Source organism: Papilio machaon, chromosome 19 (assembly GCF_912999745.1).
Source record: "Papilio machaon chromosome 19, ilPapMach1.1, whole genome shotgun sequence".
Classification (NCBI taxonomy): domain Eukaryota; kingdom Metazoa; phylum Arthropoda; class Insecta; order Lepidoptera; family Papilionidae; genus Papilio; species Papilio machaon.
This window is the reverse complement of record NC_060004.1, coordinates 1,412,196-1,437,107: the sequence shown is the minus strand read 5'-3', so window position 1 is coordinate 1,437,107 and position 24,912 is coordinate 1,412,196. Positions and strand designations below refer to the sequence as shown.

At 35.2% G+C, this 24,912-nt stretch overlaps 3 protein-coding genes across 6 annotated transcripts in view; 1 reads left to right on the top strand and 2 right to left on the bottom strand.

Moving 5' to 3' along the window:
* Positions 1–1,542: 1,542 nt before the first annotated feature.
* On the top strand, positions 1,543–3,348 carry LOC106708315 (NADH dehydrogenase [ubiquinone] 1 alpha subcomplex assembly factor 3). The gene is made up of 6 exons (XM_045682558.1): positions 1,543–1,699; positions 1,816–1,918; positions 2,213–2,271; positions 2,488–2,581; positions 2,687–2,823; positions 3,065–3,348. The coding sequence occupies exons 1-6, from the start codon at positions 1,641–1,643 to the stop codon at positions 3,168–3,170; spliced, it is 558 nt and encodes a 185-aa protein (XP_045538514.1). The 5' UTR covers positions 1,543–1,640; the 3' UTR covers positions 3,171–3,348.
* A 578-nt stretch (positions 3,349–3,926) lies between these two features.
* Positions 3,927–7,994, bottom strand: LOC106708301 (acidic fibroblast growth factor intracellular-binding protein). The gene is made up of 10 exons (XM_014499785.2): positions 7,848–7,994; positions 7,420–7,516; positions 6,941–7,042; positions 6,741–6,822; positions 6,188–6,333; positions 6,008–6,107; positions 5,501–5,697; positions 5,184–5,270; positions 4,860–4,958; positions 3,927–4,527 (listed from the first exon to the last, which is right to left on the bottom strand). Exons 1-10 carry the CDS (start codon positions 7,930–7,932, stop codon positions 4,449–4,451), a joined length of 1,074 nt encoding a protein of 357 aa, XP_014355271.2. The 5' UTR covers positions 7,933–7,994; the 3' UTR covers positions 3,927–4,448.
* A 4,492-nt stretch (positions 7,995–12,486) lies between these two features.
* LOC106708269 (tau-tubulin kinase 1) overlaps positions 12,487–24,912 on the bottom strand; it is a 44,464-nt gene continuing 32,038 nt past the window's right edge. The window contains exons 11-30 of one of the 4 annotated variants that reach the window (XM_045682462.1): positions 24,330–24,469; positions 23,755–23,952; positions 23,235–23,324; positions 22,692–22,844; positions 22,001–22,084; positions 21,781–21,901; positions 20,913–21,074; positions 20,414–20,502; positions 20,017–20,130; positions 19,502–19,684; positions 18,712–18,868; positions 18,013–18,176; positions 16,449–16,602; positions 15,846–15,945; positions 15,676–15,753; positions 15,470–15,533; positions 14,746–14,935; positions 14,445–14,559; positions 13,447–13,633; positions 12,487–12,913 (exon numbers count right to left, since the gene is read on the bottom strand). In XM_045682462.1, the coding sequence (XP_045538418.1) occupies positions 13,447–13,633; positions 14,445–14,559; positions 14,746–14,935; positions 15,470–15,533; positions 15,676–15,753; positions 15,846–15,945; positions 16,449–16,602; positions 18,013–18,176; positions 18,712–18,868; positions 19,502–19,684; positions 20,017–20,130; positions 20,414–20,502; positions 20,913–21,074; positions 21,781–21,901; positions 22,001–22,084; positions 22,692–22,844; positions 23,235–23,324; positions 23,755–23,952; positions 24,330–24,469 (2,543 nt within the window). In that variant the 3' untranslated portion in view covers positions 12,487–12,913. Of the gene's footprint in view, positions 12,914–13,446; positions 13,634–14,444; positions 14,560–14,745; positions 14,936–15,469; positions 15,534–15,675; positions 15,754–15,845; positions 15,946–16,448; positions 16,603–18,012; positions 18,177–18,711; positions 18,869–19,501; positions 19,685–20,016; positions 20,131–20,413; positions 20,503–20,912; positions 21,075–21,780; positions 21,905–22,000; positions 22,085–22,691; positions 22,845–23,234; positions 23,325–23,754; positions 23,953–24,329; positions 24,470–24,912 lie in introns of all 4 variants that reach the window. The other 3 variants (XM_045682460.1, XM_045682463.1, XM_045682461.1) reach the window with 3 other exon arrangements.

Here is a 24,912-nt window from a genome sequence, read left to right as displayed (position 1 = left end):
TTTCTCCAAAGAAACAAATCACCTGAAAAATTGTAGCAACTTTTAAGAGATGTGTAAATACATTTGTTCTCAATAATTATTTTAAAAAAATGAAATCTGATAGATAGAATAGCATTACAATATTAAAATATGTGTGACAAAAAAAAAATTATGCAAGAACTAGTCAAAAATATGCTAAACTGTTAAAGTCTTTCCTGTAAGCATAGCATAAAAAATAAGCTTTACTTTAATAATCCAGAAACATCTGTATTTTCTTGATGTTTCATATTAAAAAATTATAATTTGTTGTATTATTAGTTTATTTAACTTGGTTTACTATAACTTACTTGCCTTTGATATGTAATCTAATTGTATAGCATAGCAATAATTGTGCTAAATTCTAATTCAAAGCAAACAATCCTACATCCCAACTTATATAATATGATTGCTTCAAAAAATATTATTTACTATTTGTTGATTTTGCCACCTATCCTTCCATTCTCTGTTTTAATACAGACATACTTTCCTGTTATGTTAATAGATAATAAGTCTAAATTACACTATTTAGGAAAACATCATTGACCTTAAAGCAAATTACTGTTACTAAATTCCAGAACTATTAATTCCAGTAACTTTATTCTTTTCACCAATTATTAAACTTTTATAAATAGCAAATATCTTTTTTTATTATTTTCTATTTTCAATATTCTAGCATATATGTTTGATCTTAAAGCTATAAAAAATAATTACATGTTTGAATGAAGTGCTATGCATTCTAAAATGATCTATAAGTGAACATGCAGGGTAGTTGCCTCCGGGAGCGCCCAGTCGTGGAGATATCACCGCCAGGGCGACAGCCCCCAGTACGCCAAACACCATCCAACGTTTCTTAAATTCTCGCCACAAATCAACATTATATTCGCTTCGATTACTAACGAATCGTTTTCTTTCTTCGTGCAAAACAATCGTAGAACTTTCAACACTTGTCATTGTGTTATTAAACTTTAAGATAACTTGAAGAGACGAGTAGTTAATTTTATTCCAATTATTGTCAGTACACTACAGCTTCAGGAACAATAATAAATGTTAATTTTTAAAAATACAAAACACTATTAGAAACTTTGTTGTGTTTTAAATGTTATCACTGTGTTATCACAAATTGACATCTGCATAATTCAAAATTGACGCGCATCTGCAATAAGTTGACGCATGCCGGTTATCCGCATTTCCCCTTCCCTACCAGCATTTCCGCATTTCATTTAATCGGTGACGTCATTTGAACTGCTAGTTCTGTGTGACCAGTATTTACTTACAAGTTACCAAATGTTAGAAAATAGCTTTACGTTTTAAAAGTTTCCTTGCTATTCTGCTTCTGAACAATATTACGTGTTTTAAAAAATTAATGTCTATAATGAAGAACATATAGCCTATGTGTAAAAAAGAAAAAAGAGAAAATGAATCTCGTGTTTAAAACTCTAAAATCATAGACAAAAATCATTACGTTTCTTTTTAAAACCTCGATTCAATTAAAATGACATTGACTTTGACATGTCAAATAAAAAAAGTTGACACTGACATTTCTTATTTATTTAAAATTTTTGCTGTTCATGTCTTAAAAATAAAGAAGAATAGTTCGACCACTATATCCTAAACTAACAAAAATGTTATTGAATTCAGCTAAAAGAATTGCCACCAATTTCAAAAGGACTCCAATTTTAAGGTTATGTTAATATATTAAAATAGTCAGCTGATTTTCGTATTAAGTGTATATTCCGCGCAATGTTTATGATATACATTAGTATAACATTAACATTAACTTATTACTACGAATTACAGTTTGGTGCGGCACAAGGCTGCTTACGAAGGCGATGAAAAGACAACAGTACGAGTTATCAACCAAGAGTTAGAACTAGGCCTTATGGTTGATTCCTATGCAACGGTGGGTTTTATACGTCGGTTATTGATATAGGATTGCATGATCTTGCATGATTATCAGATCCCTGTTAATAGATTTGGGTGAGGTTCGTCAGAACATAATCCAAGACTTCTTCTTCTTCTTTTAATTAATAGTGGACCCCATCGTTTTTATTTCGATGATTTCGCCAACGAAGACTTATTGTCTTTACGGAAGTCTTCTTTTTCCAATTTTTATATTAAACTCAGTGTAAAAACTAAAAATATGTTTCATTAATTGTAATATTTTAGAAAACATTTGTTTTAATATTTATTGCAGTATGGCTTTAGATTAAACAATGGAGTCACAGTGCTGGGCCCTATGGCTTTATTCCCCAGGTAAATATGAATCACGAATAATAGACAGTTAAGTTGACATGAACTTTGGCTTTGTCTATACAAATATGTAAACTAAATGAAAATCCAATGTTACTTAAGTTTAGGATATTTTTGTAGATGGTACTGTTTTCTACAGCTCTTTGAAGAGTAGGCACCTCAATCAATAGCTTTATGTTGCTTTCTATTATTATATCTCTACATGAGTTATTTTTTCAGGACAGTACTGTCATGGCAGGTGCGGGGTTCGTATGAAATTACAGAGGAGTCTCTGCGACTCTTCAAAATACTTGAGCCAAAAATAGATTTACTGGTTAGTTCACAAAAAATGCTAAAATTCACTAATTTGTCACAATTGTATTTTTGTTTTGGAAAACTTAAAACAATTATTATTCATCAGTCAATATTTTACCCATAGATAATTGGTTTGGAGACAAATGAACGTAAGGCCATAGACACGGCTTTCCGCGCCGCTCGCGCCAATAAAATTAATGTGGAACTATTGACCACGGAGCATGCCTGCTCTACTTTCAACTTCCTTAATGCTGAGGGCAGGTAACAGTCATTATTTTTAATATGTAAATCTTTTTAGTTTCTCAACATCAATGTGTTCTTATCCTCACGGAGGGCCGGCACAGTATTACACTACTCCTCCATACATCTGTCATCCTTCATAGCTGAATTCACATTATAAAATGGTATTTTTAAACTTATCACAGTATCTGAAAAACTGTTGTAAGTTTTTTTTATGGTAAGGCCCAATATGTTTATATTATTATGCATTGTGTTGTATCAGGTCAGTGGCGGGTGCACTCATACCACCGCTGAGTGTGACTGTTAATGAAGATGACATGCTGCAGACACAGTTACATTACAGGAACTTGTACCAACAGGACTTATAAACATATACCAACAGGACATCTAGACTTGTACCTATAGGACATCTAGACTTGTACCTATAGGACATTTCGATATGTACCAAATAGTTGTACTTGATAGTAAGTTTCTCTTAGGCAATTAACCTATATGTCTAAAATAGTAATTTTTTTAATTTAACTCGATTCTCAACCAATTTTATGAGTTGTTGAAAAACATTGTAAATATTAGAATATTAATGTTGTTTTTGTTGTAAGTAATGAATTAAATATTTGTTTTCATAATTCGGGCTCTTTTATTTAATTAACTTGAATATATTATTTAAAAATTCTTAAACACTAAAAGAATGGTATAAAAGTAGAAATTTTTTTCAGATAACACATTTATTTTTTAAATCTTAATAAATTCTTCCAATATTTTACAATACATTAGTAATGTTATAAATATGTAGTAACAATTGAAATAAAATTTAGTTTATTTTTCACCCTATACAGTCGAACCTGGATAAGCGGGAATGCACTGTTTGTTTCAGTAAATTTCGGCAATTAGAATGTGTTTGTGCACATTTGGCGCTTATTTTTATCATTAGTCTTGTCAATATTACATTTACAGACAATTTTAAACGTCAAATTAATAAATTATTATAGATTATAATTTCGAACATAGATTGTTTAATCTTTGTTTTATTATTATAAATATTTTATCTCTGTTTTTTTTTCCAAAGTGTGCAAAACAAAAAATTATGGAAAAGGATTAAATTTTTTTTTTTTAAATATGCTTAATTTGAATTATCATCATTCTAAAATAAATAATACTACTACATAGATTGTTTCTGTCTTCATATTTTCTGTATTATTTGTTAAAGCTGTATAAGTGACAATGACCGTTTTATCTCTATAGGCGAGAAACTCGGGTTAGAGAGAAACCTTTATAAGCGAGAAAAAAATTCCTTGGACCCTCGCTTATCCAGGTATGTCTGTATATAGGTACAACACTTATCTTTACTGTGGGTTTCTGACTGCAGTGACACTTGTATGACACAAGGCGAGACGAGAGATGTATGTATACCCACAGTTAAAGATAACACACTTTTTTTTTTGCAAACCACACAAAAAAAATTCTTAGAGACTTCTAGTTATCAAAATCTACTCTAAAAAAAACTTCAATATGAAGATTCTAGTTTAGTGTATCTGTGGGTTTCCACTATCGAAACACTTGCGTAAAAACATATTGACATCTCTCTCACATTCTCTTTGGACAAAAAGAGTCAACAACTTGTTTAATACATGTTTCTTCAAATTAACTTAGATATGGTACATTGTGAGTAAACACTGACTCACCACTCGCATGTATCTCTCCCATACACTCTTTAAATCTGCCTCCCTGTAATAAGAAATGAATTTAAGTGTTATTTTTATACTTATTCTTCCTAAAATAAAGATTTTTTCCCCTCCCACTTCGTTTCTTATAAGGAAAGGATGGGAAGGGAAGGTGGATTTGATGGAGGAGATGCATAGGAAGGTTAAATATTCTCTTTTTGTGCGTCTCTTCCTTCTTCGATTGAGGGTAGGCAACGCATCTGCAATTGCGAATGTCCATGGGCAGAGGTCGCTTCGCCATTTCGGCGAATTCATGTGGCCGCTTGCTTATTTACCACCTTGTAATATAAAAATAAATACAGCAGTAAATGTATAGAGTAATAGTTCATTCCGTACCTTAGAACATCCATCTGTAACGCACACTGCTCGTAAGCGCACAGGAACTGCGCGAGATCCGTCTTAGGCCAACAGCCCAGCCGCAATGGCTCAATGCATCTACAAGAATTTATTATAGTTTCTTTATATTTTGTAATTCGTCAGTAAAAAAATATATACCGAAGCAATCTACACAATAAGATAGGACAGTCGAACCTAGATAAGCGAGAGACCTCTATAAGCGAGAGTCAAATGTCCAGGTTTAACGAACAACCTCTATAAGCGAGAAAATCACAGTCCTGTGGACTTTCGCTTTGACTGTTTGCATAAAATAAATTAACTTACCGCTCTAGGAGGTCAATAAACAGAGAGCGAAGTTCACGGCCGCGGTGTAAGTTACACGCCAAGCCCACCAGAGCTCGTGTGTACAGTCTGCAAGAAAATACATTAGACACAAACTGTCAAGAAAGTATTAAAAATGACTAAATCTCGTCCGGAACATATATCAAAATTAAAAAAAAAAAGTAGCCGTGTCATTTAAACCAGAATGCACTAACTCTATCATAATTAAATGGGAGTGTATTCAACACTACTTTAGACTTTTTTTTTCTTTAGTTCTCTTCAGTTGTATGTCCAACTGTACTTTGATTAGTACTTCTTACCTAAAGTTCAGTTCCAGTTCCTGGTACGACTTATCCAGTAGCTTTGGTCTGAGACGCATACAGACGAGATGCTTGTGCTCCTTCTCCTTGTCCAGCAGCAGCCGCAGCTCGCGCAGCTCCAGCAGAAACTCGCGGTCCATCTCCGTGTCGTAGTATTCTGGGCCTGTGCAGCTGTACGTCCAGCTGCCCATTATAGCCTGGTACGGTACACAATTAGAACCGGTACGGTATACTATAAGACCTGGTACGGTACACTATACGACCTGGTACGGTACACTACAAGACCTGGTACCGTACACTATTAGACCTGGTACCGTACACCATTAGACCTGGTACCGTACACTATTAGACCTGGTACCGTACACTATTAGACCTGGTATGATGCAAATAGATCTGGTATGGTACACAATTTTACCTGACTGACAGTTAATAACATTTTGCAATAATTCGTGATCTTAGCTAGCTATATTTATTTGTTTTTTTTAAATTTGTAAGTTTAATGGTTACCTGAGCGCAGTGGAAGAAGTCGTTAAATGTGAGGTACTGCAGCTTGCGCTTGCCAGTCTCGAAGCGCATGCATGCTATGAACACTACCGCACCATATTTCCTATGAAAATAATTATAATCGAATTAAAATATAGATCAGAGTTTAGAATTAATGATTCGTGGTCTTTGCAAACTACATACCTGGCTAAAGGTTCCGATATGAGAAAGGTGTTTCGTATATTCGCTACTACGTTGCCGGGCATCTCTTCAACTGTTTTGAAGACGCGTCGAACATTGTCGAACTGTCGTCGACAGCAACGTAACGGTGCGCCTGATCTCTCCGCTACCTTTATAAAGAATAAAGTTATCTATGCTTTAATACATTTAACGATACTCGAACAAACTACAAACTGAACTATACAATGAGCAAGCCCTAGCTACAAGAACTTAATATTTTGTTCTATTTAAAATGTTTAAATATTCATGTTTATTATCGGTTTTTGATTTGAATGATATTTGAATTAATAAGTATAATTATTTAGTTTATATTGTATTTCATTTTAATATGTATTATTCCAATTATGTATGTATTCCAAGTAGGGTTATAGAATTAAGCCAAAACATTAACGTTTATACCTCATGTACGTCAAACCCACGTGAGCGGGACTAGACCAGAGGAAAAAATTGAACATGTAAAACAATGCACCAGGCAGTTATTACATTATGGTTTGAGATGATACTAAAATACACAAACCTCATCTAAGTCCTTTCTATGTCTTGATGATAATTTTCTACCAAGAAGTTCTCTGATAACTGCATCATCCAAGTCATAGTATCTAAAAGATTAGAATAAAAAAATGTGTCATTTAAATGAGATCTTGGTTATTAAATAAACAAATAAATACTACAGATTATCAATATATTTCTATATCAAAATAAATAAATAATGTTTACTTCTCTATTAGCATCTGCTTAGTGGGCTCATCAATCTGGAAGATCATCTGCTCTGACAGTTTTGATGGGACTGTCAGCAGCCGTTCAAGTAAGGCAAAAGTCCTACAACAAAATTATTATTTATAATGATAACTAGAACTTTGCCTACCAATGTTTCTGATGAAAGGAGATTGAATACGGCTGAGATGCGCATGTTAAGATGAATGTGGTGTGTGACAAGAAAGGTTAAGAATTTATAATATATTAGAGGAAGTTTAAAAATAGAGCCATTGATGGAGAAATTGAAAAGCAAAAAGGTTAATATGGTATGGACATATACAGAGAGATGATGATCACATAAATAAGAAAATAATGAGATTAAACATGGATGTCTAGGTAGTTAGAAAACCGAAGAAAGAATGGATGGATTGTGTTAAGGATATGTGTAAGAGGGAAGTGATGATGATTTTGGTATGTTCTAAATTTAAGATGAATAATACCTGTAGTGATCTAAAACATCACTGGCTATAAGTTCCACTGTAGCTCCTGTTTGTTTCTCAGCTGACCGCTTATGTAGTGTTGACACTGCTTCACTAGCTAAAAATTAGTTTTTTTAGAAAGTAAAGCTCTGGTTTAGATACAAAATTGTAATTTCGGTGTTTTTTTCTAAATTTATTAAATAGTTTATTAAATTCAGGAAGTAATAGTAAGCTTCACATTATTCTTCACAAAACCTTTAGTTAATGGTTCAAAATAATTACAATGTAAGTTCAAAACAAAACGACAAAATTTTATAGAATCGTTGCAGTCGTCCTTAGAAGTATAACTTACAAGGAATTTAAAGGAATATATAATTATAAGTAATTCCTCTAACAGTGGTCTTTAAAAATATTCTAGCATATAACCTGATGAAAAAAAAGAAACTTACATGAACAACCCTCAATCCATAATTGATATATTTCAGGATCGATAAGAGTAAAATTACTGACAAATACGTCGACTTCTGTGTACATTTTTCGCAAATATTTATACCAATATTTTCATTTAGCAAGTTCTCAGATCAACAAAGTGATTGACAGTGACAGAATGACACAATGACAGTGGAGTGGACGGGTGACAAACGTAAAGTTGTTTTTTTAAAGGTAAAGATTTGAGTCTATCGTCGTGATCTAATATTACTATGTTATTATTACTCGATTTAAGAAATAATCCACCATATTTAACTGAAGTCGTCGCCTTCGTCTAAGATATATCGATCAGTCCTAATAAATGAACTAAAAGTTTATAGGTCTTAAGATTGGAATGATCAAAAACTCGCTTAACCTTAATAAGATTGATAAACATCTGGACAATGACAAAAGTAGTGTAGTGTAGGAGTACAGCTTAGCCATAAGTGGCAAAAAATGTTTTCAGATATCTTAGCAGCTCCAAATTTGGCGCGAGTCGCCACGCAGTGCGTAGAACACAATTTAAAGGGGGTGGGATGCATTCTGTGCCGTAAGAAATTTGAAAATACTAATATGTAACGCTTAAACGTTGTGTTACTGTTGGTGTTATTAACAGTTTATTCTATCTCTATTATTAGTTCGTAGTTATGTTAGTTTTATTAGTAGTATTAATGCTCAACACCCCACCACCGCGCAATGACGAAAAATACCACGGCCTGTCCATGCATAGAGGTCAATGACTGAATATTTGTATTCTCATTCGATGAAAGATATAGTAATGTATTAAATATTGTACTAGTTAGTGAGCTATCATAATTAATTTGATTTATGCCTACCGGGTCACATAACTTTGTCGGACTATATATTTAAACTCGACTTCCAATTAATGTTGTAAAACTACATTATATCATTCTTAATTCTAATCACGGTGGGATGAATTGAAAAAATAAAACGCCGATAAGGACAAATACCTTTTATTTAAATTTCATTGTGCATATTTCGGTAAATATAAAAAAATATGGCAAAATAAAACATAATCGAGCGTGCATTCTTAAAAAAAAAAACAGCGCATCGCCGCAACATACAGCCCGCTGAAACACGTCACGCCTCTCAAGCGCGGCATACTCACCAAAGACAATTTAAAAAGGGCTTACAATTAATAACAATTTATACATAATTTTATTTCCTCTGACAAAAATAACTGTCTCATTTTTTCCTTTATCCCTTCGATATATCTATGAGACGGAAGCCGTTCGTAGACTAGAATGTGTTCCGGAACTCCCGTGCACAGCTGTCGAAAGCTATATAAAGATAATATTAAGAAAGAAAACAATACAAACACCTTCGGCTGTTAACTGATTTCTCTTCGAAAACCATACACGGCGATTTCCTATGCAATTAAAATCACCTCACATCAACCGAACGATTCAACTTTGATTTTGCATATTGCAACACTATTTGCTCTATCAAGGTTGAAACGTTCCGTTACACGTACATATACCGCACCAACTCTTGTAATATCATAATACTTAATTCTAGATATTTTTTAATTAATCAGTATTTAATTATTACATACAACATTACTATTCACTAAGCAGCGAAAGACTAGAGTTTCTTAATGGCGTCTACATAACAAATATTTATTAATTCATTCAATATATAGATAATATGTATGGAGCAGCCTCGATATTAGACAACTTATGTAATAAAAAAAATAAGTATAATTAAAACATTATAATTATATTTAAAAAAAAAGAGAGCAAAAACTTCAGAAAAACGATTAAACGTTTTCAAATTATTTTAAAAGCAGTATGTAAGAAGCACATTCTCTACTTTTTTTTACATGATTACAGATAATTTCAATATTAAAAACTACATTCGTACATAATTGAGTATCACAAAGTAAAATGATAAGTCTCTGCCTTAATTTGATATACATTATAAAGATCTAGATTTAATGAAAAAGAAGACAATGACGTCAAAAAGTTGGTATCCATTATTGCAACATTCTAAAAAAAAATATTATCTCGTTCAGGTCATTGAGAATGATGGCAACCCACAGCAACTATTATCTGTGTTACTAGTAACAAAAAGTATTTATGTAAATTACTTTATTACCTACTTTCTGTATAAAATTTAAACTAGTATAATTTTATTGAAATGTACCTTTTTTGTCTATCGCACAATTAAAAGTGGTAACACTTTAAAACGCGGCTGGTATTTAATATTATTATGTTATTATTTCAGGATTTAAAGTTATAACTACGATCTAGATACATTGTAAAATTAATTAAACAGAAAATAAGGTATTTCTTAAAAGCACAAGATCTTTTCCAACTATTTTTTGTGATTTATTTACAATTTTGTAATTTATTATTGGTGGCATTGCAAATATAGCATTTAGTGGTTTTTTTTAAGGAATAATATTTATAGGTCTTAAGAATGTAGAAAATCTAGTCTGAGGAAATTAGCTTCATAAGGGTAACTGTATAATTTGATACTAAATAAAATAGCACTAATGTTGTCAGTTAATGTAAGAACAAATTAAATAAATATATACAATCTTTATGTTCACACGCAAATAAATAACAAAGCTAATTTGGGCAGTAAATGCTAGCGAGACTTTTAACTATAACAAATAAATAACCTATTTAATTTGACACCACTTAAGTGTTACCATATAAAAAAATACGTAAATACAAAGACTAAACAAATTATAGAAGTACGCACGCAAAGAGGTTTTATGCACAAGACGTTAAATTTAACTGAATAATATAAATTGAATGCAGTCATTTTATAAAATATTTAATTTTGGTGGTGACAATGTCTCATGCTTTTATATGTTTCATGCATGGATTGCAATTTTATTGGAAAATATTTACAATATAATCTAAATTCAAAATAATTAAAAAAAACAATAAACAGACGCCCGTTAAGTAAACCATAAACAATTCTTTACGTGTTTCATTAGGAAGCTAAATTTGTTTCATCTTTACATTCGTATATTTTATATAATCTACATTTGACAAAGACAATTTGTCAACTGAGAACAAACTTTAACATGATATAAGCTTTTTAAAACGATTTAGAATTTTCCATCCACCAATCTTACGTACTTCCAAGAAAAATAATATAGATAACATAACATAAAAGAGGACATACATACATTTTTTTTTAGTTTTTGAAAGAAAAACTTGTGCACCATCACAAAACAATAGACTATACATATAAAAAAAAACGAAATAAATAATTCAATACGATGGATTTGTAGAGAATGCCTTTAGGCAACGCCTTTTACATGGAAAAAAAAATTCGTATATTTTTTTTAAAAAATGATATTCACAATTTTAATGATTTCAATTTGTCAATCAAGGCTGAATTTTCAATGAGATATACACACAATATATCTCTCTCACTCAAGTTTTTTTTTAATATATAAATATTGATAAAGTCATCCAGCGTCATCCTGTCTATAAAGCTGTAACAAATTTGTCTAAAACAAACTCGTACAAACTTCAACAAACAGCGACATCTATCAACGTATTAGATTTAAAAAGGCAAGTTCTATCTAACGAGAGATCTAAGAATTTTTATTCACAACAAGCACCTTAAGGTACGAAACAAACTTCATTCTACGATATAGAAAGCATAATAGAAATTTTATTGCATTAAATTTTTTTAAACACATTCAATGCCATTAATTTTTGGAACGAAGTTCCTTATCGCGCGTTAAAGGGGGCTAGACGGAAAAATTTCTTACGAAAAGTTGTCACGACACTTTTATACAGAGTAAGCTATTGTAAGCTGTGCGGCGTCGCATGTTTCTTTGTCTGTTTCTCTCTCTCTCTCAAGCCAGATATTTTCATTTCTATTTCGCATTGAACAGTGTGGTGTCGCGACTTAAAAAAAAATTATTACAATTCCTTCACTAATTAATCGAAAGGAACTTCGTTCCATCCGGGTGTCCCAACACACCTCTCAAGTTTTTTTTATACGAAAATGAAATCAGTGGCATTGGAAGTGTTAAATTTATTTAAAAAACCGTTGGAACATTCCCGTTTGCTTTCTATGTCGAGGAAGATAGCAAAATCGAATGACGCTATTAAAATCCTTATCATTAATAAGGTAAATAGGCTAGCACTCCTCAATCACAATTCAATACTAAGCCAAAAATATATTTCTTTTTCGGAAATATCATACAATGAAGTGGCTTCGAAGGTACTGTGTATTTGTGGGCATATAAAAATAATTATATACTTTTGGCTTAATATAAGCAATGATTAAAAAAATCGATAAATATTACAGGTATTTTTTTTAATTTAATTCCTGTATTCACAGTCTAAGAAAACCAATCAACTAAATCCTTAGGGTGTGACCACACTGAAGAGATTATTAAGTTTTTTTGTAGCAAATTTTTAAGAAAATGCTTAAAAATTTAACATTCAACTTCAGTGTGGTGCCACCTTTACGGTACTTTACACTCAGATATGTGAAGTGGAACACATTTTTTAAGCGTTTTTTTTTCTGTCACTCGATAACAATTTGTACTATAGTGTCATTTTTTTTATAATATTTTTTTTTTTTTTTTTAAATCACAATAATATTTAAATAAGCGAAATGCATATTTTTTATCATTTTTTTCAAGACAATTGACATTTGGCGTGTGGCATCAAGTGTTTGGGATATGATTTCTTAGACTGTAGATACATTTGAGTATAGTTCGACTAACTTATGTGACCCGGTGGACATAACTGAGCCGTAATTAGACCAGTTCACTACCGCCCCTACGTTCATTCTTGTCTACGATCTGTATCTTTCTTTTCTAAGCCAAAGTAGATCTCTCACCGGGCCAATTAAGTTTGTCACACTATAAACGTGAAATTGAATAAAACATTAAGTTTTTCTCTCATACTCATTGCGACGTAATCGTTTGATTTTCATAAATATAACATTATTTAAAGTATTCCAATACACTTTGCGTACTTGTAATGACTCTGCTATCTCAGAATGGATTCTCAACTGTGACGTCACAGCCGGTGGCCGTCTCCTGGAAGAAAAAGTGGATAGAAAATAATGAAATACTAAGTTGGAGTTTTCCCCTTAAAATATATTTTATACTAGATGCATAGCGTGTGATATTTCGAGACAATGTAAAGTTTGTATAGCACTATACAATGTTAATGGGTTTCGATTTTGATATTATAAAGATGTCCTAAATTACAAATGATTTATGATGTGATTGATAAATAATTAGTAGAATACTAAATTAGCAATTATGAAAATGTCAAAGGTCATATTTTGATACGATTTGTCAGTAAAAATGGAAGGGAATAACGGAATCAAGTGTAAATAAGTTTAATTCTAGTAGTGTTGTTTGTAAAATATATAATCGTGAGTTTTCACTGAGGAAATACTTGTATAAAAACATATCTTTCATTTGCGCTTACGGAGTGTTCAAAGTTCAACAAGTATAGTTCTTTTCAAATATTATAGCGGGTCAAGGTATCCCACCGCTACGCGCCAACACACCTAACATTGAGTTAAAAGCAACGATTAGCGCGAAGTTCAGAGTATGAGTACCTATGGAGCGATAGAGAGTGGTCTGAAACGGCGAGCTCGAGCCGCGTTGTGTGGAGGTGCGGTGGCGGGCGGCGGCGCTGGCGGCGGGGAGCCCGAGGAGGAGGAGCCCGAAGCACCCGAAGCTGCAGAGCCTGATGCCGGCGGAGACGCCAGCAGCAACGCCGGCACACCTCGAGCACCGCTCCTACTGTACATACAAATATGCATGCAATAGGATGTAATTATGATGCAATAGGATGCATGCAATATGTATGCAATAGGATGAAATTGTAACGTTTTTTTGAGGCCAATTACGACGTCTTTTATTCTAAATTAAAAAATAAACGACTCCCTATTGGCCAGTGATGTCTATAAATGGACTGGCTATTAGACGTAGTATTTTGTGCCTATTTGATTTTTGCCATTTTAAAGATTATGGTAGCGTTTTGTACCGGTGGTGTAGATTCGAATTTGTAATATAGATTTAACTGTCACGTAACATTGAGAGGTGCGTTTAAATCGAAAATAATCAAAACCTGTTATTTCCAAGCAGTGATATTACATATTTTGTTCTTATTTCAAGTTCCGTTCCTCCATCAATGCATAAAGAGTACGTCAAATTCGACGTTGCGAGCGAAGAACACTTTAAAATCACTGTTATTCCATTCACCCAGCGCTCAAAATGCATTACTGCGATAAAATGCATCGCATTTTAGAAGTGCTGCCATATAGATATAGAAAATCATTTTTTTTTAAATTTTTTAATGCGCAATAACAAAATGATCGTGTGAATGAAGACTAACAGTGATCATCATCAGGTCAATATACGTCCTCACCGAGGGGCTCAGACCCTACCCTAAGTTAGGAGTGACTAGACCATAGTCAACTACGCTGACCCAGTGCGGGTTGGTTGACATCACCATTTTCCTTCATCATAAGAACATCGGATAAAATAGATACTTTTGCTATAAGCATAAATAAGAAGTAAGACTAGATGTATTTATATATGTAGATGTTACCTGGTGTGCGGTTGTGGCGGTTGTCTGTGACGAGGACGCGCAAATCTCAGGTTCAGTTCCCGGGCGGGGTCAACCGCGTACTTGTCGTTCGCGTTCTGCCGACGTCTGCGTAGAGCTGAAAAATAATTTTGTTACTATTATTATATCGTTTTCAATACTATCGAGTAACCTTAAAAGTTTGTAGAATTAGGTTAATTTAGAAAAGCAAAATAGATGTATTATAATAGAAAATGTCTATTTCGATATTAGATTCAAGTGGGTATGGAATTTAATTCTTTGACTGTAATGTGTGTAATGTTACCAGGTGTGAGGTCGTTGGGGTCCGGTGCGGGCGAAAGCGGTCCGTCACCGCTCCAGGAGGCGCATTTAGCCAGCCGCCCACCGCGCGCCTCGCCGCACCCACCGCACGCACCCCCCGCACCCCCTGCAGCACCCCCCACACCAACACCACCACTCCCACCAGTCGCCACGGGGATACGAGACGTAGAACGCTACAACATTAAATATACTATACAATACAGTCGAATATCGGATGAGTCCAAAGAACCGCGATATCTTTCTCGCTTATGAGTACTAGCTGTTGCCCGTGACTCCGTCCGCGCGGAATTAAAAAAAAACTAAATAGATAGCCTATGTGTTCTTCCAGACTATGTTCTACATCTGTGTCAAATTACATCAAAATACATTGAGTCATTACGGAGATACCTTCAAACAAACAAACATCCATCCATCCTTCCATCCATCAAAACATTCCCATTTATAATATTAGTAAGATTCGTATGTCGGGACCGGACAATGACTCGTTTATAGTAGCTTCTCGCTTATACAGCTTCCAATGTACAATCATATAAAAAAATATATTGTACAGAGCACCGATTAAAAAAACTCTACAGTCCACTCAAATAATAATTTTGATTACTTTAATCGACATTAATATTTTTATCAAATGTCTTAATATTTTTTTTATAGAATGTATTATTATTTGTTTTAGTGCTAATGTTGACATTGTTTATAACTGTACTTACATCTCTAAGGCTGTGCGAACTGTCACCAGCTGCGTTTGCTTCACGTCGTGTCACTGAACTGCTTCTGTAAATTCATTAAACAATATACATATATTAAAAAAAAACAACATTAGTCCCTCTTATTTATTTCTGTATTTATCAAAACATATATCAGGTTTAATAGAATAATACACACATATACACAATTTAATTTAATTTAATTTTACCTGTCTTGTATCGCATCTAATCGTGTCCTCTCCATGGCCGCTGGGCTTTGGCTCTTCTCTACGCTACGTGTTGAAGATCTATAAATAATATTTAACATTATACATCTTAAGGTAGAAAGGCAAAGAAACGCCAGCAATCCACAAAAATAAAATGAGTTGCGTCACGAGACCTCTTATCCCGCTGATGTTCAGTAGCATCGTAGTAGACGGACGCCTCTTCATGGTTCAGTCTCACCGGCTCACCGCCTGTCACCACAGAGTGGATCCGTACTGTGGAAAAATACAAACAACACGAATAAAAATAATTGCAATTTATAAAAATACTAGCTTTTACCCGCGACTACGTCCGCGCGGAATAAAAAAAATGCACTCATGATAAAAAATATCCTATGTCCGTCTCCTAGTTCTAAGCTACGTCCCCATCAATTTTCAGCTAAATCAGTTCGACCGATCTTGAGTTATAAATAGTGTAACTAACACGAATTTCTTTTTTATATATATATATATATAGATTAAACATGGTCCTTCGAGTCTCATGTCTTTTTTACGAAGAAAACACAATAAGGGGGCATTTACATTAGTTTGTTAGCAGCCGCATGCGTTTGACGATCACTTTATTTTTCTTTACCGCGCTTTTATCGACTAATGAAATTACGTCCTAAAGTAGAACACAACATCATTACACTAAACTTCATGTTTTGACAGTAAGTCTGCTTTCAAACCATAGAAGTACCGCACCGTGTACTGCTCTGCGTCATTCAATATTAAAGTACCTTGTGTGCCAGTGTGTGCTGGTGAGCCGTGCGGTTCTGGTGTAGCGCGCACGCGTATCTCAAGTCGGCTGGATACGGTGCGCTCGGTAGGACGCGCACGTGCAGCAGATCCGCGCTCCGATGCCGCTGATCCGCTGCCAGATCGAGACACGTCCTGATACACACACAAATTTAATTAATCATACATTTTTGCTTTTAATTACTTCAACTTTCCTATATAAAGAGTAACTTTCGTATGTTTTTTTTTTTTTTTTTTTTGGGCGGCGCTATGCCGCTCTCTCGTTCCCCTAACATAGTTTAGGTCAGGGACTTGGGGTGCGAATTAATCTTTATTAACTTTATTAATAATTTAAAAACCAATTACATAAATCTTAAATTAATATCACATTCGTTAAAACTTAAATAACTATAAAATACAATAAAACCAATAAATAATACATTTTAAAGATCTATATACATTTTAAAATTTCCATAAAAATAATAATACATTCAAATATCTATTTACATTTTAAAAACAATAAATACTAAATCTAGTGCAAAAAGGCCGTTAAAACAATAAATACTTACTACTACGAATGTGATACATAATAAATTAATTCTTATTTCTATTTATGGCTAAGAGGGCCGACGCTTTACAGTATTCTAAAAATCTATCTCTTGTTTTTTTATTAGCAATTAATTCTCTTATTGTTTCTAAATTTATTTTGCTTTCCATCTCTATTTCAGCGCCGGCCCTCATCGCACCAGATACCGGGCACTCGGTGAGAAGATGCAGCACGGACTCTTCGGTACCCGGATCGCAAATGCACGAGGGGCTCTCCTTGCAGCGGAACCTGCACAAGTACGAGGAGAACCCCCCGTGTCCCGTAAAAACTTGGGTGAGTACCTGATCCGGGTCTATTTTTCTGAGCACAGGGAACGCGCGTACGACGTCCGGAAAGAAGACCTTGGTTGTTGAGGCAGTTTCCCCGTCCCTGTAGCGCCCGTTCCATACCTCAAGCGATTCCAATCGGAGTTGCCGCCTGACGTATGAAACGGGACACTTGTCGTAGTTCGGTTTGGTCTTCATTCCGACCGCAGCTTGCTTTGCAAGTGCGTCCGCCCTTTCGTTTCCCTCCACCCCGGCATGCGCTTTCACCCAGTATAATCTGACATCCTTCCCTTGCTCTCTGCTCTTTCGTACATTCTCTCTCGCTTTCACTGCAAGGGGATGGAGGGAATCGCCTTTTACTACCGTTTCGAGGGCGGACCTGGAATCGGAATGAAGACCAAACGAGCAACTTTCGTATGTTAACTTTTTTTATATTGAAAAAGCTAGCATTTGACCACGATCCCACACGATGAAGTGATGATGTGGTCTAAACATGGTAAGCGCTAGCTTTGTAAATGCCTATTCACTCTACTCTTGAAGGCCCCTACGTCTTACTTGCGACGGAAAAATTGACTCAGGCAACTTATTCCAACTGATATTGGTAGAACCTTAAAGGTTTTTAAAGACATCGATTTCAATGAATACTTTTGTCACGTGTTGTTGATCCTTCGAGCCAGATAAATGTCTACTTACAGGTAAACTTGCAGCCCTAGGCGGGGATGGTTCAGGTGAGGGCCCGTCGCTGCGAGCCGCCACTCCGCGCATCACATCCAGCCGGTACCGCAGAGCACCAGCAGCACCGCCGTCAAATGATGCTTGCTGGAGTAGAGGTGGACGAAGCGATCTCACGCGGGAACCTAGATTGCATATTTATTTAGAAGAAACTAAACAAAAATAAGATATTTTTTAGCAAATGGAATCAACGTTAACTTGCTTCTGATCTCTTTATTACATAGATGTCATAATTTCATTTTGTGCTTAGCAAGTTGAAAATATGGATACAAATGGTAATGAATTTTTATCTGTAGTCAGATCAGATAAAAGGCTAAAAATAATATAAAATTTTTATAACTATACTAGCTGTCGCCCGCGACTCCGTCGCAGTTAAAAAAAAAAATGTTGGCCGATTCTCAGACCTACTCAATATGCTCACAAAATTTCATGAGAATCGGTCAAGCCGTTTCGGAGGAGTTTAACCACAAACACCGCGACACGAGAATTTTATATATTAGACTAGCTGTCGCCCGCAACTCTATCCGCGCGGTATTAAAGAAAACTTAATTATCTGTGTTCTACATCTGTGTCAAATTTCATCAAGAATATCCATCCATCCATCTAAGCATTTATAATATTAGTAAGATTAAGTTATTTAGACGATTTAAACAATATTACCTATAGCAGGCAAGGTCCAACTACGCGGCAGTGTTGGCCGCAAGTGTGGGAAGGCGTCAATACCGGCGCTGTGCAAACAGCAACGTACATTCGCATCATTCTTCGGCTTCTCTATCTTCTCAACCTTTTCAACTTTCTCCACTACTTCTACCTGATTCTATAAATGGAAAATACAAATGAAAACTTTTTAATTATAAAAGAAAATGATTTCATGAAACATTAGAATAAACTCTTACAAAAATAATCAAATATTCGAAAGTTGACTAAATAATATTAACCATAAGTTTCCAGTTCTGCATCGAAATTGTTATCTCTTGTATTTTATAAGAGAATGAAAGGGATGACAATACGTTTTTGGATATTTCAACAGTGGAAACTCACCTTAATTATAATGAATTTTTATAATAATTTCAGATATTTTACCTGAATTTTTAGCTCATTGGGGATATAGCGTTGGGACTAATTCTTGCATAATCTGTTACAATTATTTATATGTTCTGTGTAATGTTCAGTTTAGTGTTTAATCTGTCGTTAGTGGGACGTTAAAGGAAAAAAAAAATAGATTTGATTTTATGTCTATGAATATCACAGTAAATTTGTTATAAACATGCTACATATGAAGATGGTGTCAAGTGAAGCAAAATAATGTCAAGTTAAGACAATTTTTGATCCATCTAATATTATCCAATAAAAAAAAAGATTGCGGTAAATCAATTTTTGTACTATCCCTTACTGAAATAATTTTCAGATAGATTTTAGGTTTTCCGGTAGATTATGTTACAAGTTTTACCTGGTTGGTGGGCGGTTTGTTGGGTGAGGGCGGGGCCGGCTGCTGTGTGGGTGGGGTTGGTTGTGACGGTTGTGAGGGCTGCGTGTGCTGCGTGTGCGTGGCCGGCAGCTGCGTACGCGCAGCGTTGGAACAACTGGACACAGCGCTGGTCGCACGACCACCGCCTCCTCGATGTTCTGGCGACTGGAATATTAAACAATGTCGTTATTTTGGAAGCCATTATTGTATGGTACTCATTTTGACTATAAGATCGTGTTAATATCAGCTCTCCTTAAATAAAAATAGAAAAAATAAATAATAAAGATTTTGTGCTTGTGTCTTGTCATTTGAACTAAATGTTACTTAGCTATCTAACATAATTTGTATAAATTAATTTAATGAAAAAAAAATAAAATTAATTAAACTTATACTTAACATGTACTTTATTCAACACATTATATATTTTTCTTACAATTTTACAATAAAAAAATACATTAATATGTACTTGTGTCGGAGTGTTGTGAGGTCGTACATACGTGTTTATATACCTGGAGCTGCTCCTGCTTCCACTCGTTGTCGGTTGTCTCCTCAGAATCGTCGAACTGCGACTTCCACAACGACACCAGCGTCAGTGCACCTCCCTTTGTCATCTGCAAACAACTTACTATGTAAACAGTAGCAGCATTAGGGTAGAGTCAGGTAGGTTGACTGCTTTGGGCATCAGGAATAAGGGGGCGATAGGCGCCATAGTGTGCGTAAAAGAAAGGGACATGTCCCTTACATAGATTCTTCCATTAGAATAGACAACTTATCTGCAACTTGTTGGAGTATGTTTAACCAACAATTCGCTGTTTCAGCGAAATCAGGTGGATATTTGCTGGTTTGGTACTTTTTATAATAAAAAATTCTAAAATAATAAATTGATATTGTAACCTGTTGCAATGCGGAGACATTGTCATCATCCATAACTGCGAACTGCGTGTAACTCTGATCAGCGCGCGCTCTAGCAGTTCTCCGACCACCTAAGGAACAAATAAAATGATTTTTTAATATTATAACACTAATTATTAATTATGTTATAAGAAAAATTAAGTCAATAACATAGAAAAAGTACATAACATACAAGATGTCCGGGAATGATTTTTATAATGGAGAACAACAGATCCGTTGGTAGAAAATATGACGATTAAACCTCTGTGGTTTTAAGCTATTCGTTGTAAATATTAATTGTAACTAAGATATTATTTCATATACATTTACAGTCAAAATGTAATTTATTATTAGACGGAAAGATGGGTACAAAGGAGTACACATGTTTCCCGGACATCCTATATAACCAAAAAATTCTACTGACGCACTCGCATTATTGCATATCAATCTCTCTTGCCAAAGACAATGATGTGAAAACTTAGACTACGTTTTTATTACGAACCTCTTTTGAAGTGAGTATCGGAATGCATGCTGTCGACATCAGCTATGATCCGAGGACTGACTGACTCTCCTTGCAGTGAAGGTGAGGGTGCGTGGGCCAGATCTTGTACACAAGTGGGCGGAGCTGTGACCACCCGGAGTCTGGCCAACGTCGGTCCACCAGCTGGTAAATCAAACAATTTTAATACAGTTTTTTTTTAAATTGTTCATAATGCATACAGTACATTGTCAACGAACGTACAACAAAAATATTTTGAACATCCTGTACAGTCAGATGCATTAATATTTTACAAGCATCCGCCTGTATGTTTTCGATTATTACATATTGAAGAATTCGTGTATTAGTATTATTTTTTTTTTTCTTTATATTTATAGGGATTTTGGTTTTATGAACAGTATTATTAAAACCGAAGACCTATACAAGTTTCCAAAATTTATGCAGCTGACTGTACATATGTCTAGATATAACAAACGTTAAGTAAATATTGTAAACAAGTGTATTGAACACATGTAATGTTAAATATACTATTAGTGATGGTTATAATGCATTTGAATGTAGTAGGGCCTTTCGTTACGTAGTGCAAAGTAAATTTTCTGTAAGTGTAACACTATGAATGAAGGTGACTGTACATACAGTATGTTATTACGTGCGTAAGTGCGTACGTATTGTGCGTACAGTACGTTGTACAAATGCGTACGTATTGTGCGTACAGTACGTTGCACAAGTGCGTACGTATTGCGCGTACAGTACGTTGCACAAGTGCGTACGTATTGCGCGTACAGTACGTTGTACAAGTGCGTACGTATTGTGCGTACAGTACGTTGTACAAGTGCGTACAGTACGTACGTAAGATGCGTGCATTACGTACCGAGTGGTGGCGGTCTGGGTCTGCAGGGTGGTACACTCTGACGTTCGGGCCGCGTTGCTGCACTACCTCCGCTGCCCACACTGCCGCCCCCACCACCAGCTGCGCTTGTTGCACCGCTTTCCTGCTAAATAGACAAATATGAATTTATAAACCATGATAACTAATTTTTGCTTTTGTAATTTTTGTGGCTAGAGTTTACCTCTATTAAAGATTTAAATACCTTATTAACATGTCGGTCTGGAGAAGGCGCAGGTGTAGTTCTGGCTTCCGCTTCCTTTTCCGGGGTCGCCTTATCCGTAGCAGACTGAGAAAACAAACTCACAATTAAAATGAAATCTTATTAGTATTATAAATGCGATTTTTGTTAGAAGGTATCTCCGCAACGGCTCAACGGATCTTGGTGAAATGTGGTTCAGATTGTAGTAGAATATAGTCTCGACGAATACTTAAGTTAATTAAGTTTTTTCTTAATTCTACACGGATGAAATCGCGGGCCACACAACTAATCTATATATATAAAAGAAAGTCGTGTTAGTTACACCATTTATAACTGAAGAACGGCTGAATCGATTTGACTGAAAATTGGTGGGCAGGTAGCTCAGAACCAGGAAACGGACATAGGATAGTTTTTACCCCGTTTTCTATTTTTTTTATTCCGCGCGGACGGAGTCGCGGGTAAAAGCTAGTATATATATAAAAGAAAGTCGTGTTAGTTAAACTATTTATAACTCAAGAACGGCTGAATCAATGTGACTGAAAATTGGTGGGCAGGTATCTTAGAACCAGGAAACGGGTAAATATAGTCCTTTATAAATTGTACCAAATGTATCAAAAACAGTTTAAATAGGCTTAAATGATTCCTTAGATTGGTTTAAAAGACTATTTTCTTATTGTTATATGAGTATACTGACATATCCGTTGACATGATGTGTGGCAGGGCTGTGGGGGTGCGCGTGAGCATGTCTCGGGCTGGCGGGTGTGGTGCGCTTCTCCTTGTGCGCATGCGTGTGCGTGTCTGTCGCCACCGCAGCTGTGCCTTCTGTTTCCAAACGTCGACGCGCCTGCTAAACAAAAATCAACCTTATCGTGAATGGATTTAGGTTTATTTTGAAATGAAATTTATCACATGACATTTTGATGTATTAACTATGTTTTTACCGAATTGCATTTTCGTAGTTTTTTCAACATAAAAAATACTGCATTATGTCATATTTCATTTTGTATATTTTGTTTATCTATATATATAAAATAAAGTCGTGTTAGTTACACTATTTATAACTCAAGATCGGTCGAACTGATTTAGCTGAAAAATGATGGGAAGGTAGCTTAGAACTAGGAGACGGACATAGGAACTTTTTTATCTTGTGTGTATTTTTTTTATTCTGCGCGGACGGAGTCGCGGGTAAAAGCTAGTATTATATATTTATTACATATATTTGCATTTGCGTACTCACTCTGTCGGGCGCGTGGTCTGGCTCCGTGGCGGCGGGCTCGGTGGGTGCTAATGCTGCGCGTGCGCGGGATCCCGCTGCCGCTGCTACAGCCTGCGAAAAACCACAACAGATAAAAAAAATCTTATATCATATGTAGGACAGACTTCTCTATATTTCATTTCAGAAATGAAAGAAATAAACTCTTCTATAGCCCCCACACTATAAAAACCACCTTATAAACGCTTTAAGTGGTCTTACCATACATACATACATTTAAAACTTAAATAAATAGTTATTAAATGAACCAATAAAATATAATATTGTTATCTCTGTTTTGTTTAGCATAATAACGATATGTTTTAAACAGGGATTTGGTCTCGAAACCCAACGATATGTGATTTTTAAATTAAGTAGCGTCTCTAACCGTTGGTTTCTGAGACTATAATCTCAACAGAGAAAACTATATATTTTAAAGTGAGATTTCAGTCTAGGAAACCCACGATTAGTGAGACAATTAGTTTCATGAATTAATTTTACTTACATCCTTCTCCCAATCGTAAGGATCCGAGTCCCGTATGCCGCGTCTCTTGCAGCATCGCTCCAGCAGTGAGGTCAGCATGGTATAGTCAGGTGTGTCCGCGTACTCCAGCTGCTGCACGTGCTCCAGGAACTGACGTAGTTCTGATGGTAAATGCTTGAGGAGGAGACGGTAGTCGTACTTCTCTTTCATCAGGCCAACCTGGTGTAGCGTAAGATACGTTTACTAACATTGCAGATGTCTATGGGCAGCGATTGCTTCGCCATTTCGGCGAATTCATGTGGCCGCTTGCCACCTTGTAATATTAAAAAAAATGTTTTTTTTGTTCGAATTGAATAGGCTCCGAAATTATTGAACCGATTTGAAAAATTCTTTCACTGTTGAGAAGCTATACTTTTCGTAGACGTAGGCTATATTTATTACTAGATTTTTTTTTAAATTCAGCGATGGCAACTGCTAGTACGAATAATAAAAAATACTATCCAAATAAAAAAAACATTTTTAAACCTGTCAGATGACATTTTTGCAAGTATTTTTTATACATTATCCTAAAAACATGTGGGAAAAAATCATCAAACCTGTTCCTTATCTTTGATCTTCCTCCAAGGCAGCTGTCCATTGACGAACTCCACCAGCATGTAGAAGAGTGACCAGAGATCATCGTGACGACCCATCTCCTTGTTCTTGTGCGCGTTTATTGACGCGTAACGCACCGTACCTGAAAGACATGCCAATTAGTACTCGGGACGTCAGTTGGCACATGGAATAGAACAGTACTCTTGTTTACGACGTGCCAATGCCGGTTACAATAATTTGTAGATCTAATATATAAAATTCTCGTGTCACAATGTTCGTCACCGTACTCCTCCGAAACGGCTTGACCGATTCTCATGAAATTTTGTGAGCATATTGAGTAGGTCTGAGAATCGGCCAACATCTATTTTTCATTTTTTTTTTATCTGCGCGCGGACGGAGTCGCGGGCGACAGCTAGTATAATATATAAAATTCTCGTGTCGCGGTGTTTGTGGTTAGATTCTCATGAAATTTTGTGAGCATATTCAGTAGGTCTGAGAATCGGCCAACATCTATTTTTCATACCCCCCCCCCCATTTAAATGCGCGCGGACGGAGTCGCGGGCGACAGCTAGTAATGATATACAT

Excerpts from the sequence above, each read along its gene's own strand:
- LOC106708315 (XM_045682558.1), top strand. The coding sequence starts at position 1,641 with ATGTTATTGAATTCAGCTAAAAGAATTGCCACCAATTTCAAAAGGACT. Across the intron at positions 1,700-1,815 it reads AAAAGGACTCCAATTTTAAG|TTTGGTGCGGCACAAGGCTG; the intron begins GTTATGTTAATA and ends TACGAATTACAG. Across the intron at positions 2,272-2,487 it reads CCTATGGCTTTATTCCCCAG|GACAGTACTGTCATGGCAGG; the intron begins GTAAATATGAAT and ends TTATTTTTTCAG.
- LOC106708301 (XM_014499785.2), bottom strand. The coding sequence starts at position 7,932 with ATGTACACAGAAGTCGACGTATTTGTCAGTAATTTTACTCTTATCGAT. Across the intron at positions 7,043-7,419 it reads GATGTTTTAGATCACTACAG|GACTTTTGCCTTACTTGAAC; the intron begins GTATTATTCATC and ends ATTTTGTTGTAG. Across the intron at positions 4,528-4,859 it reads TTACAGATGGATGTTCTAAG|GGAGGCAGATTTAAAGAGTG; the intron begins GTACGGAATGAA and ends TTCTTATTACAG.